General features: G+C 38.4%; 1 protein-coding gene across 1 annotated transcript; it reads left to right on the top strand.

Moving 5' to 3' along the window:
- Positions 1-3,597: 3,597 nt before the first annotated feature.
- Positions 3,598-12,494, top strand: LOC142939215 (serine/threonine-protein phosphatase 2A catalytic subunit beta isoform). The gene is made up of 8 exons (XM_076082443.1): positions 3,598-4,007; positions 5,772-5,810; positions 8,100-8,270; positions 9,272-9,445; positions 9,572-9,661; positions 10,203-10,364; positions 11,284-11,402; positions 11,753-12,494. Exons 1-8 carry the CDS (start codon positions 3,906-3,908, stop codon positions 11,823-11,825), a joined length of 930 nt encoding a protein of 309 aa, XP_075938558.1. The 5' UTR covers positions 3,598-3,905; the 3' UTR covers positions 11,826-12,494.
- Positions 12,495-13,024: the final 530 nt, after the last annotated feature.

Below are 13,024 nucleotides of genomic sequence, written 5' to 3'. Positions count from 1 at the left end.
CACGTGAGGATCATTCCTGAGTGTTTGATGAGTTTCATCATTTAAGTTTAACCTGAAACATGGAGCCGAATACAATAACTCCAGTGTTCAAGAGAAACTATCATCATATTCTGAGTTATTTAATAATGACGTCACAATCTGCATTTATATAAATACAGAGGCAAATAGTTCATAAATATGACAAACGCATTCTGCCGGTAGAAATCGGTCCTACGCTTATTAACAGGACACAGAACACAGTATAAATACCACAGACTGTGTATAAATACCACAGACTGTATAAATACTCAATGCAGTTTGTTAAAGAGGTAACAGGCTACAGAGAGAAAACACCTACAGTGATGACTACTGTGTCTTTATTAGTTATTTATTAGTTATGTGTGTCCTCATGTCCTTGTGTCCTCGTGTCCTCATGTCCTTGTGTCCTTGTTAACTCATTAACTGTAATATATATATATATAATATATAAAATACTATTACTGTTACTATTAAATGGAGTACTTTTACTGCTTCTACTGAAGTAACTGTTGTACATGATGTGACCGCTGAGTGGCGGCAGCAGCAGCGAGTCCGAATCACAAACTGACACCAACGAAGAAGAAGTGATGTAAACAGGAAGTGAGAGTTCTTCCTCTCGTCGACAGAACAATCTGTTTGTTTTGTTATATTTCAGTGAAAATAAGGAGTTCAGCTTCTGTTCTCCGTCACAGAGGAAGTTCTGAAGGTTTTATTTCGTCATAACTTTTGTGTTTTTGTCGATAATTCTTCATTTTTTCCGTCATGAACTCAGGAGGAGAAATGACGAACGCTCAGTTATTTCAGCAGGTGAGAAAGAAAACATGATCAATGCGTTCATCTGTTCATCACTTTAATTACTTTATATACAGTTTAATCTATAATAATGTGTTAGTTTGTTGTATTTGCTATTAATCTGAATCTGTAACTTCAGACTAAAGTTATCAGATAAATAAAGAGCAGTACAAAGTGCAGTATTACCTCTGAGATGAAGTATTTCAGATAAAATATAAGTACTTAGTGATATTACACAACTGACAATAAGAATATTTTATTTGGGGAGTTTAGAAAACCTTTGCAGAACATGTATAAAATGTGTATTCTGGTACTTTTCTTTGTCAAATAATATATATTTTATTGTATTTAAATTTCTCCAGATATTATATGACAGTAGTGGATATCAGACATTTTTTTAGATGAATGTGGATTTTTAAAAATACAGTTAACTTGACTTTAAACCTGATTATAAGTGTGATTACTGTTTAAATCAGCTGTGAAGACTAAATAAATGTTTAACAGAAGAGAGTTTAAAGTGAACTTCATTTATGACGTGAAGACAGAAAGAAGAAATAACAATCAAATAAAATACATCAAATAATACAGTTTAAATAATAAATAATGTTGGGATTCGTCTGATCCGAGATTATGATAATTATATTAGCACATGTAAAACTAAAATCACAACAGTTTTATATACAGAGGTCTGTTTATAAAACTATTCATAAAGATATATTTGATTTGTCCTCGTTGTGTTTAAAGCTGGTGTTTGTTCACAGAGTCAGATAAACATTAGTATTATATTATGTGTACAGTTACATTCCAAACATTTGCAATAACTCCAGAGCGTTATAAAGTCCAAAAGTTCCGCCCCGCCCTAAAGCATCCCCTGCTTTATGGTCTGTTTGACTCTAAATGGACCATAATGTACTAAATGAACATCATGCTGTATTGAAGAAGACTTGAAACTAGAGATTGAGACCATAAACTCATGTTTACAATGTTTACTGAGGTAATAAATCAAGAGAGAAGTAGAGTCATTTTCTCATAGACTTCTATACAACCAGAGGAGTCGCCCCCTGGTGGTCACTAGAGAGAATGCAGCTTTAACACATGAAGCTGTGACAGCGTGACAATCATCCTCTTTAACCGTCTCCTCCCTCCTGCAGGTGGCGCTGCTGCGCTGGTTGTCCTCTCAGACCGACGAGGACCGGACGGTTCTGGCGGCGGTGACGGGCGTCCAGGTCGGCAGAGAGCTGCTGAACCGCTTCACCGGACAGGACCGAGTGGACGCTTACAAGGTGACCGGCTGCTTATTGTGTCGTTAATAAACTTTACTACATAAACTCTGTGCTTTATTTAAACTGACTGTGAGGATCTCCTAACTGGTCCTGAACCAGTCTCAGTGTAGTCCTGATCCTCTATATGAACCAGTCTCAGTGTAGTCCTGATCCTCTATATGAACCAGTCTCAGTGTAGTCCTGATCCTCTATCAGACCTCCATCAGTAAAGAGACCATCAGAGAGAAGATGGTCTGTTTCTATAGAGTTATTCTTGATGCTCGTCATCGGAGCCACCGGGTCGGATTCTGGTGAAACCAGATGAACTCATGCAGGTTCACCAGAACCTCCTTCAGCTCAGACTCCAGCAGAGACCGGTCCACCGTGGACAGACCCAGATCCTCCAGCAGAGACCGGTCCACCGTGGACAGGAACACGACCACTTTAGTCCACAGGGCTCCTTGTAGGAACTAAACATTAAAGGGACTCATCTGATTGTTTTTCATATTCACAAAATGAGCATAAAGAGGAAACAACAGCTCTCTTATTTATATATATATATATATATATATATATATTGTTATATTGTTATATGTGTTTGTATTTCCTGGCTCATTCAGTGTGTGTGTGTGTGCGTGTGTCTCCTCAGAGCGAGTGCATCCTGAGCATCTCAGAGTTCCTCCGTCAGAACCCTCGAGCCTCTCAGGCCGTCATCAACGCCGAGGTGGAGAAGACAGTTCTGGTGTTCGCCGCTCGAGTCAAAGCTCTGGAGACGTCTCCGATATTCTGAATGAAGTTCGTCAGAGGACAGTGTGGGCTGATTAACACACTTCATTTCATATGGAACAGTATATTTGTGCCATTATATCGTTCATGTTCTTAACTGATTAAATGATTGTTTCAGGAAAAAGTTTATTTGTTATCGTGATGTTTAAACTCGTGTCGTTGCCTTAAAGCTGTGTGTTGATCTGAACCCCTTCAAAATAAAAGCCTCTGTAAACACTGTGGCTTTTATTGTTATTGACTGTGTGAAGAGGAGCTGATATTCTGAGCTGCTAATTTGAGGGAATTTCCATATTTAAAAAGTTTCTAGTATTTTGTTCACATACGGGGGGACAACATATTATAAACACTTCAACACAGTATTGTACAATTCACATAGTTTGATCCCAAAGTACAGAACATACAAACATGTACTACATACATTCATATTCTACCTTTAATAGATCAATAGATATTTTATGATTCCAGAACTGAATAATTTACAAACAACTTTTAAGAAAAACAAACCATCAGTGATTCAAATCCAATTTTTAAAACTTAATTAATACATTTTACAGACTTATATTTGCAGTTTTGCGTGTTCATACTCATATAATGTAATAATAATATCTTCATATAATTTAAAGTATATAGTAATTTCCCCAGTAGTTCCCAGTTTGTCCACGCGGTGTCGCTGGTGCGCTCCTCACTACTCTGCCTCGCTGCTGAAATGCCCGGATGTTATTGTAAGCTAGCTCTTTTAGCATAATCGGCTAGCCGCTGCGACGCCGCTGCCTCTCACAGCTCCGGTCCGTCGCATCGGGGACATTCGACCCTTTCGACTGATCGGCCGATAGAATCTAGTTTTGTTTAAGCGTTGGTAATTTATCATGATAGAAGTTTACTGAACGGCTCGTTGAAATCAACGATTTAGGTCTTATCGTTGATATTCCGACCGATTTTAGCGGGACTAGATCGGGTGAACAATACGACGAGCTAACGGCTAACACAGCTAGCTTTGAGAGAGCTTGTTTTTTGAGCTAACACAGCTAGCATCTACAGCTAGCTGTCATGGAGGACAAATCCTTCACTAAAGAGTTAGACCAATGGATCGAACAGTTAAATGAGTGTAAGCAGCTCTCGGAAAACCAGGTCCGGACACTCTGCGAGAAGGTAAATCACCGGGTTTTATTATTTTATATTTTATTACGGTTCAGTAATAAAGTAGGCCTCGTTTTTCAGTGTGTGGCCTTAGATTGGATCGCGGCTCCGACTAATTCCTGGACTGGACCGTCACGGCAAGGCGGCTTTTTTTTTGCCCCCGTTTTTTCAAACCCAGTATTCTCGAGTTTATTAATGTTTTTATTCTCTATAGCAGCTTAATTGTTTTCCACACATATTACTGTCGCTATGTGCACTTCTATTTTCATTAACTTTGTGCTAAATTTGACGGTTTTACGGCAGAAACCGTTGTCTAAATTTAGCCAGGCCCGAAAATTGACATTTTTCTCCATCAATGCCAGCAAATAGACGGAGCCTATTTTACTGCCGGGTTTATTAACATGACTTCACTTTTACGTACAAGGTCGACACTCGATTAACTGTTAAATGTATGAGTTTTTTAACATTGTATGTTAGTATTGTGATGTAGTAACTATATAATACGTGTGTTAATACGTGTATAAAGTTATAGTTTTTAGCACCGCGCCCTGTCGTTATCGATCAACCGTTTCATTGCATAAACCTGGGCACGCCTCTTTTCATACGTCACTTCTGGGTTGTGGCGTCATAAAAGCTTTTTTTATGGGTTTTAATGTCAAAACACATCAGAACATATACAATAATAATTATAATATATTTAAATGTTAGCTGCAGGTTCAGACATTATGGTGGTTGAGTTTAATGAATGAAAGAATAATAAAAATACTTATTTAAGTTCACTAAAGCGTTGAAAATGTCTGAGTTGTGTTTGGGTGAAGTGGAAAAGTTAATTAAATATATTTAAATTTATTTAATTTTAATATATTTTATTTAATATTTAAAAATGTAATCAGCTGAAATGTAATGTTATTTTAACTATGAAGTCTTACAATTATTTAATTAATTTAATATAGTGGAAAGTCAGTTAACTTTTAAAGCATTTTAAGGATGTTCAAGATAATAAATGTAACAGGCCTGCAAATATTTATTACTTTTATTATTCAAGGAAATGTCTAAATATAATATTAGTAATAAATGATCCTGCCAAAAGTGACGTTTTTAGTCGATTAATCATTAAGTTAAACGACAATATTTAATTCTTCCCAGATGTGATGATTTCTGATTATAAACAAATTTCACTATTTTATTACCTTATTAAAGACAAACCAATGATAAAGATAATAGAAAATAATCATTAGTTGCATCACTATTGTATTTAAAGATATATTGATGTATTACATCTTTTCAGTACCGTTTCATTTTAATAAAGATGGATCAATAATGTTATATTTAACATGTACAGCTCTTATAGAGCTTGTGTTAATAACAGAAACTGATTATTAAATTAGTCTTTGAGCAGAAAAACGAGCTGTTCCTCCTAAAATGTGAGGATTTCCTGCTTTGTCTTTATTTATCAGTTATATTCGATATCTTTGTGTTTTTGACTGTAGCTTAAACTAAAAAAGGTTATTTGAAGACATCACCTCGGACGTTATTCCTTTTATTATTTAGAGATTTTATAAACTAAACGATTGATGACAAACAAACTGTTTCCTGAACGCTTTGCTTTTTCTATCACTACGGTGTCCTGTGAGGTCACACAGCTTTCAGCGCCTCTAAATAACCTCCGGTCCGTCGTTGATGTCACCGGTTACTGTTTGTGTGTCTGAAGACTTTTATTAAAACATCTTAAAGGTCACAAACTGAATAAATAATCTGTGTTTGTTTCCTCTCCAGGCCAAGGAGATTCTGACCAAGGAGTCCAACGTTCAGGAGGTGAGATTTCCCACAATGCACCAGAAGCATGTAAACCCTTACTGGTTTGTTTCCAGAGTGAGACGACAGTGTGACAGACGGTTCATCTCAATACAGAGCTGAAGGCTGGTGTTACAACACGCAGACGTCTAAGAGGAACCAGGAACACACTTTATAAATCTATCAGTTATTAGTCGATCATATTATTGGATGTCACGTCATTTACATGTCAAATGAGTTAAAAAAGCTTCAGAAAACTAAACCAGTTTACACATTTAGTCTCAAACTCATGTTTGAAGAAATGTTTCATAAGTTGTAGAAATAGATTATTAATTAACTTATTAATACATAATTTGACAAGAAACATTTGTTTCTACAAATGTAAAATAATAACGTTATCATGATGTGTTCACATGTCATCTGTAAAATGTAGTTTTGGTGATGAACTAGAATGAATCCAGTAGTTTGAAGGAGATGTTTTCACGTTAATATAAAATAGATATTAGCGATGAATTATGAGCTGTTTGACTTCCTAACACGAGCTCTAAGCTCATTATTATACTTCATTAACACGACTCGTGACTCAATGTGTTTAATCAAAGCTAATATTTAAATCTAAATATACTGTATCGCTCCTTTAATCTCTGGTACAGATAACCACATAAGAGAAGAAGAGAGTCTCAATCAGATGAAACTGACTGACGTTCTTCTATCTTTAATATATATCTTTAATATGTTTCAGAGTCTGACTGTGTCGTGTGTTTGGAGCAGAACGTGAACAAAGTGTTTACAGTGTAAACTGAGTCTCTGCAGGCTGTCACACACTTCACTCTTTAAAACATAACTATTTCCTTTGATAAACGCTGAGGTCACAGTTTTTAGTGTTGAGTTTTCCTAAACTGACGTATTTATTGTTTCGTTCTACTTCCTGTTTCTCTGCTTTTGTTCATCTCTAACCAGGAAATGAAAAATCTCTTTGAGGAAATAGTTTAGTGGTTTAAAGTGAATAACGTGTTTATTCAACGTATTAATAGTGTTTATGAATAATGTCGACAGGTTTGATGAGTTACACTTGTTGTGTTCAGGAGCTTTAATCTGAATTATCTTACTAAAGAATGATTCAGACTGATGAGACGTTTATTTAAAATAAAACATTCTCTCATATATTAGCTCATGTTCACTCTTTGCTCTCCTAAATCAAGATCATATATTAAGACTTGTTATTCTACAGTTAAACATGCTTCATCATCAAACATAAAAGATTGATTTATTGAAATTTGAAGTAAATCATCTCAAATATTTATAAGAAAATGAGAAGGAAGTCTTTAAAAACAAGTAGAACTCTGTGAAGCATGAGTGTGTTTCTGTGTTCCTCTTCGTTAGATCCTCTCACCGTCCTCGTAATAATAATAATAATAAAATATACTTCATATACTTCAACATTAACACAAACCTTAACTCAAGGTCCACTGAATAGCTTTCCAGAGCTTTTTATCTAGAAACACTAATTCCTACGTAAGAAAAAATAAAAGTATAAATTAGATTAGATTAGAAAACTTTATTAATCCCAGTGGGGAAACTCTTTTGCCACCAAGAAACTCATACAGACGACACAGTCCACAGTACACAACACACTACTTTAATTACCTTAAAGTAGAGTAAAGCTTTGACATACTGTGTTATCAATGAATGATATTGATCTGTTAACACTGCTGTGAGATTTAATCTCTACATGTTTAATATATTAAGAATAAGAATAGTTTAGAATGTTTAATCTCAGATTTGTTTTCTCAAAGTCAAGATTACATCTCGTCTGTTTTATTGATCAAAGTGTTTATTAATCTGCTGAGTGAAAACTAAAGAAGTGTAAAAGTGTAGTCCTCATCTGTCTGTGGGTGGAGACCCAAACGTGACGTGGTTCCTTGTTGTACTGACGTGGTTCCCTGTGTCACTGACGTGGTTCCCTGTTGTGCTGACGTGGTTCCCTGTGTTACTGATGTGGTTCCCTGTGTTGCTGACGTGGTTCCCTGTTGTACTGACGTGGTTCCCTGTTGTGCTGACGTGGTTCCCTGTGTTACTGATGTGGTTCCCTGTGTTGCTGACGTGGTTCCCTGTTGTACTGACGTGGTTCCCTGTTGTGCTGACGTGGTTCCCTGTGTTATTGACGTGGTTCCCTGTTGTGCTGACGTGGTTCCCTGTGTTACTGACGTGGTTCCCTGTTGTACTGACGTGGTTCCCTGTGTCACTGACGTGGTTCCCTGTGTTGCTGACGTGGTTCCCTGTGTTACTGACGTGGTTTCTTGGTCTCAGGTGCGATGCCCGGTGACGGTGTGCGGAGACGTTCACGGTCAGTTCCACGACCTGATGGAGCTGTTCAAGATCGGAGGGAAGTCTCCCGACACCAACTACCTGTTCATGGGAGACTACGTGGACCGAGGCTACTACTCTGTGGAGACGGTCACGCTGCTCGTCACACTAAAGGTAAAACATACGTATATATTTAGATATTTATATTTGGGCTGGGCAAGTTAACGCGTTATCACGTTAACGCATTAATTAACGCAGATAATTATTTTATCGCGTGTTAACGCAGTGGTTTTATTATTACTAAGCCAGCTGGTTTCAGCAGGTTCTCTGTGGTTTCTATCGGCTCTATTTCTATTCATTTAAAAACAACACATCACAGATCAGCACTGTAAACAAACACACACATTAATAAACTCACGTTTCACAACATGTCGTCTCTCTGACGACAGTCAAAAGCTGGGAAAGGTCACCGTTTGATTGACAGCTGACGACCGCGTTGTCCCGCCCCTTGTTGCTAGGTAGGGGTGAACAAAAGTACATGTACTCGAGTACAAATTTGAGGTACTTGTACCTGACTCATGTATTTGTCTTTTCTGCTATTTTGTACTTCCACAACTTGGAGGTAAATATCTTTGCTGCTCTACATTTATCTGACAGATTTAGTTACTTTGCAGATTAAGATAATCATAAACTAATAGAAACATCTAACTTATTGTGATATTTTAGTTTTATTTGAGGTGTGCGGAGTCTCATCAGCTGTGATTGACGGCGCTCGACTTCATTCAGACAACATGAAGCTTTCTTACATCTGATTGGATGAACAGACGTGTTTTCAGTCTTTAAGGAGTTGGAACGACTTCCTGTTCGTCTGAAACACGAGTGAACAAAGTGAATCCTCATCATTGACGATGAAGGCAGAGCTGCAACTAACATCTATTTATCCCAAAGCAGTCCGAGATACTTCATCCTGTTCAACCTTCATGATCAGCTGGATATGAAGCTTCAGTCTGTTTGTCTGGATGACCTCTCACCTCGTCACAGAGCGTTGTACTTTGAGTAAACGGTCAAAGAAACGTTTACATTTGTAAATATCAAGCGGAGCAGAACCTCTGTTTTCCTTCAAGAGAGACGTTTGAACATCTTGTAATGAGGAAGTGTTGTTATTTGTTGTTCAGGTTCGTTTCCAGGAGCGAATCACCATCCTGCGAGGGAACCACGAGTCGCGGCAGATCACGCAGGTCTACGGCTTCTACGACGAGTGTCTGAGGAAGTACGGCAACGCCAACGTGTGGAAGTACTTCACCGACCTGTTCGACTACCTGCCCCTCACCGCGCTGGTGGACGGACAGGTAACATGACCACGAGCTTCGTTGTCTCGGGGGGGGGGACGGACGATGTAACGGCTCCTGGTTGTGTCAAAATAAAAGTCTCCACTCAGTGGATTGTAAAGCTTTTATTTTGTGTTTTTGTTTCAGATCTTTTGTCTCCACGGAGGTTTGTCTCCTTCCATCGACACTCTGGATCACATACGAGCTCTGGACCGCCTGCAGGAAGTCCCACATGAGGTACACACACACACACACACACACACACACACACACACACACAGGGTGTGTGTTGAGATGGAGCATTTGTTGGGGACTATTTTCAGCGGCGGATGAATCCACGTCTCATGCTCTATTGAGTGTGTGTGACTGAGTCAGAATAAACTACAGTGTGGTGATGATGATGATGATGAAGGAACATCCTGGTTTCCATTCACATATTTATCTGCACATTAGAAAAGCTGTAAGAAAACAGCAGAATTCTCCTCATGGATTCTGGTAAATTGTGACGTCGTGAACGTTCAACTCACATGACTGATCAGCTGATCTTTTCTGATATCCCATAATAAGCTGGTCTTGGTCTCTAGACATGACTCCTACCAGCTGACATGAGAGAACTATGACTTAAAGTCTTCTCTGCTCGATAAATAGATGACTCGTGTTCTGTTTCTGGTTCTTTTGAGGCTATCGAGGGAACTTCAGGGTTAACTCTGTGTTTTATAGTCCTACTCGTGACCTGCTGTGGTCTCTAGTACTGATACTGGTTCTGGTTCTGTTTCAGGGTCCCATGTGTGACCTGCTGTGGTCTGACCCAGATGACCGTGGTGGGTGGGGTATCTCTCCTCGAGGAGCCGGCTACACCTTCGGTCAGGACATCTCAGAGACCTTCAACCACGCCAACGGACTCACTCTGGTGTCCCGGGCCCATCAGCTGGTCATGGAGGTGAGACAGACACACACACACACGCACACACACACACACACACACACACCTACAGCTCATAATTCATCTCTAATATCTATTTTATATTCATAAACATCTCCTTCAAACTACTGGATTTATTCAAGTTTATCACCAAAACTACATTTTACAGATGACATGTGAACACATCATAACGTTATAATGTACCTTCAGCCAGTACTCGTATTCACTGAGCAGAGCCTGAAGGCATCATAATGTAACTGAAGTGAACCTCCGTTGGTTAGCTGTTAGCGGTGCTGCTAACGTTACTAGCTCAACCAACAGGAGGAGGAGGAGGAGGAAGAGGAAGAAGGGAGGAGGAGAGAGAGGAAGGAAGACGGGATGAGGGGAAGGAAGAAAGCGAAAGAGGAGGAGGACGTTATAATTTACTAGCCAGTACTCATTCCCCTGAGCAGAGCCTGAAGGCACCATAATGTAACTGAAGTGAACCTCTGTGTGACTGTTGTTTAGCTCACCGGATGCTAACGCTAACTAGCTCTCTTGTTGATTTCAACACTGATTTGTTGTTCACAGTGAAGCTCCATCGGGTTTACTGCGTCTCAAACATGTTCTAGACGTTTCCTGTAGAAAAGAACAAGTTCACGTTTTTACCAAAGTGTCTTCTTCAGACGTCACTGACTAAAGTGTGAGCTGCTGATTCTCTTATTAGTGATGGTTTGTATTTAAATAAACATCAGCGGAGGATCAAAGAGGCTGTGAAGGATCATATATTAGTGATGTGTGCCGGTCCTTTAAGGGGAAGAAGTTTAACAGTCAACACTTCAGCATCTTGTTATAAAGGAACAGCCTCATCTCTGTAATCATTTCCTAAATGTGTGATTTTAAACTGAGTGAGGGTTAGCTCTGGAGCTAACGTGTGACGTGTGTTCGGTTCCTTCAGGGCTACAACTGGGGCCACGATAAGAACGTGGTGACCATCTTTAGTGCTCCAAACTACTGCTACCGCTGTGGAAACCAGGCGGCCATCATGGAGCTGGACGACACTCTGAAATACTCTTTGTAAGTGAAACTCACTTCCTCTTCAGCTCACTTTATAGAGAGCTTATGTAATATGTCTCGGGCTTTTATTGTGAAAGGTAAGAACAGAAGCTTTGTTCATGTTGAAAGGATTAATAAAGTTGGTTGGTTCAGACTTCAGACCCTCCATGTTGTCACCAGAGAGTTTGTTGTTAACACTTCCTGATTGGTTGATGCTTATAAGGTGTTTATGTGTAAATATAACGAGTGATTGAGATGATTGAGTTTTAGTTTTTGATGGTTTTACAAACGTCTGTAACGGAATATAAATGGATTTAAATGTTCCAGTGATGTCATCACTAACGTAAACACCTTTTGTCCCGCCTCCTCAGCCTTCAGTTTGACCCCGCCCCCCGCCGCGGAGAGCCCCACGTGACCAGACGCACTCCTGACTACTTCCTGTGAATGTCCAAAAAAAAGCCATCCCTGTCAATCATCCACGAAGCCCCGCCCCTCCCCCCTCTCATCTTGGATGGAAAGAAGATGTTAATAATAATGATATTATTACTGTAAACCAGGAGAATAGAAACAAAATGATTGGCTGATGAACCAAGATTTTAACAAAGAGAGAACCCTAAAGCCCCCCCCCCCCCCCCCCCCCCTACTTGTTTTCAATATGCTGTCATTAACGCTGTGCTTCTGGGGAAAAACAACTATGATCTGTTTTCTTTTTGTTTTTTTGTTTATTACATGTTTGAAAAACGAGATAATAAAACTACCAACGTGGACCAAATGTGCCATATTCTGATCCTTTACCACATGATGCGCTGTTTCTTTATTTAGACTATAACTCCTCCCACCTGATGACACCATCACCAACACACACCACACTTCTTCTTCTCTTCTTCTTCTTCATGGCATATGTGCTTTTTTTCTTTTTTCTTTTTTTTTCTGTTGCAAGAATAATTTTAACAACAAAAGGAGAGAAAAATAAAAACCAGGAAAAACAAGAGTTTGCTTGAAGTAGTACAGCTGTGAGTTTGTAGCCGGTGGTCATCTCAGCAAGTATATTACTGTAATTTGAATAAAAGACAAACGGACGTATGAAATAAAAATGTCCTGTTGACAAACTACTGCGGCGCGTCTGTGTCTTTATTCACTGCATCAACGCTTCAGGCATCAGGTTTGACTTCAGAATGTTGTGCTTTTTATTTTGAAGTCTTCTGAAAGACTAGTTGTTAAAATACTTTAATTATTCATCATTTAAAAACCTTGTTTGATTTAAACAATTTGAACCATTAGTTGAAGCGTCATGCAATTCATATTGTTTTATTTGAACTATTTGTATAACTATTTGTACTATTTTATTTCTTGCTGTTTTCATAAGTTAATAGTTCAACTACGACAGTAAAATCCTGCTTTTACATTCATGCAGAGTAATAACACTCTGATAGAAAATATGATGGTCACAGTTTTAATACTTTTACTGTGTGGTATTAATATTTTTATTTAAAGTATATTATCTTAATATTTCCCCACCACTGACTAATAAATATTGCTTATAAACACTGATAATTTTTTCTGGTTTGGTTTGTAGTTAAACAACAATATAGTAAATATCATAGAAAATTTAATTATGGCTGAAAACATTCAAATCAATTTAA

The sequence above is a fragment of the Anarhichas minor genome, unplaced genomic scaffold (assembly GCF_050575085.1).
Source record: "Anarhichas minor isolate MPS153535 unplaced genomic scaffold, ASM5057508v1 ptg000095l, whole genome shotgun sequence".
NCBI lineage: Eukaryota > Metazoa > Chordata > Actinopteri > Perciformes > Anarhichadidae > Anarhichas > Anarhichas minor.
The sequence above is the reverse complement of the archived record's forward strand: the minus strand, read 5'-3'. Positions and strand labels throughout refer to the sequence as shown.

Excerpts from the sequence above, each read along its gene's own strand:
- LOC142939215 (XM_076082443.1), top strand. The coding sequence starts at position 3,906 with ATGGAGGACAAATCCTTCACTAAAGAGTTAGACCAATGGATCGAACAG. Across the intron at positions 5,811-8,099 it reads AGGAGTCCAACGTTCAGGAG|GTGCGATGCCCGGTGACGGT; the intron begins GTGAGATTTCCC and ends TCTTGGTCTCAG. Across the intron at positions 9,446-9,571 it reads CCGCGCTGGTGGACGGACAG|ATCTTTTGTCTCCACGGAGG; the intron begins GTAACATGACCA and ends TTTTTGTTTCAG.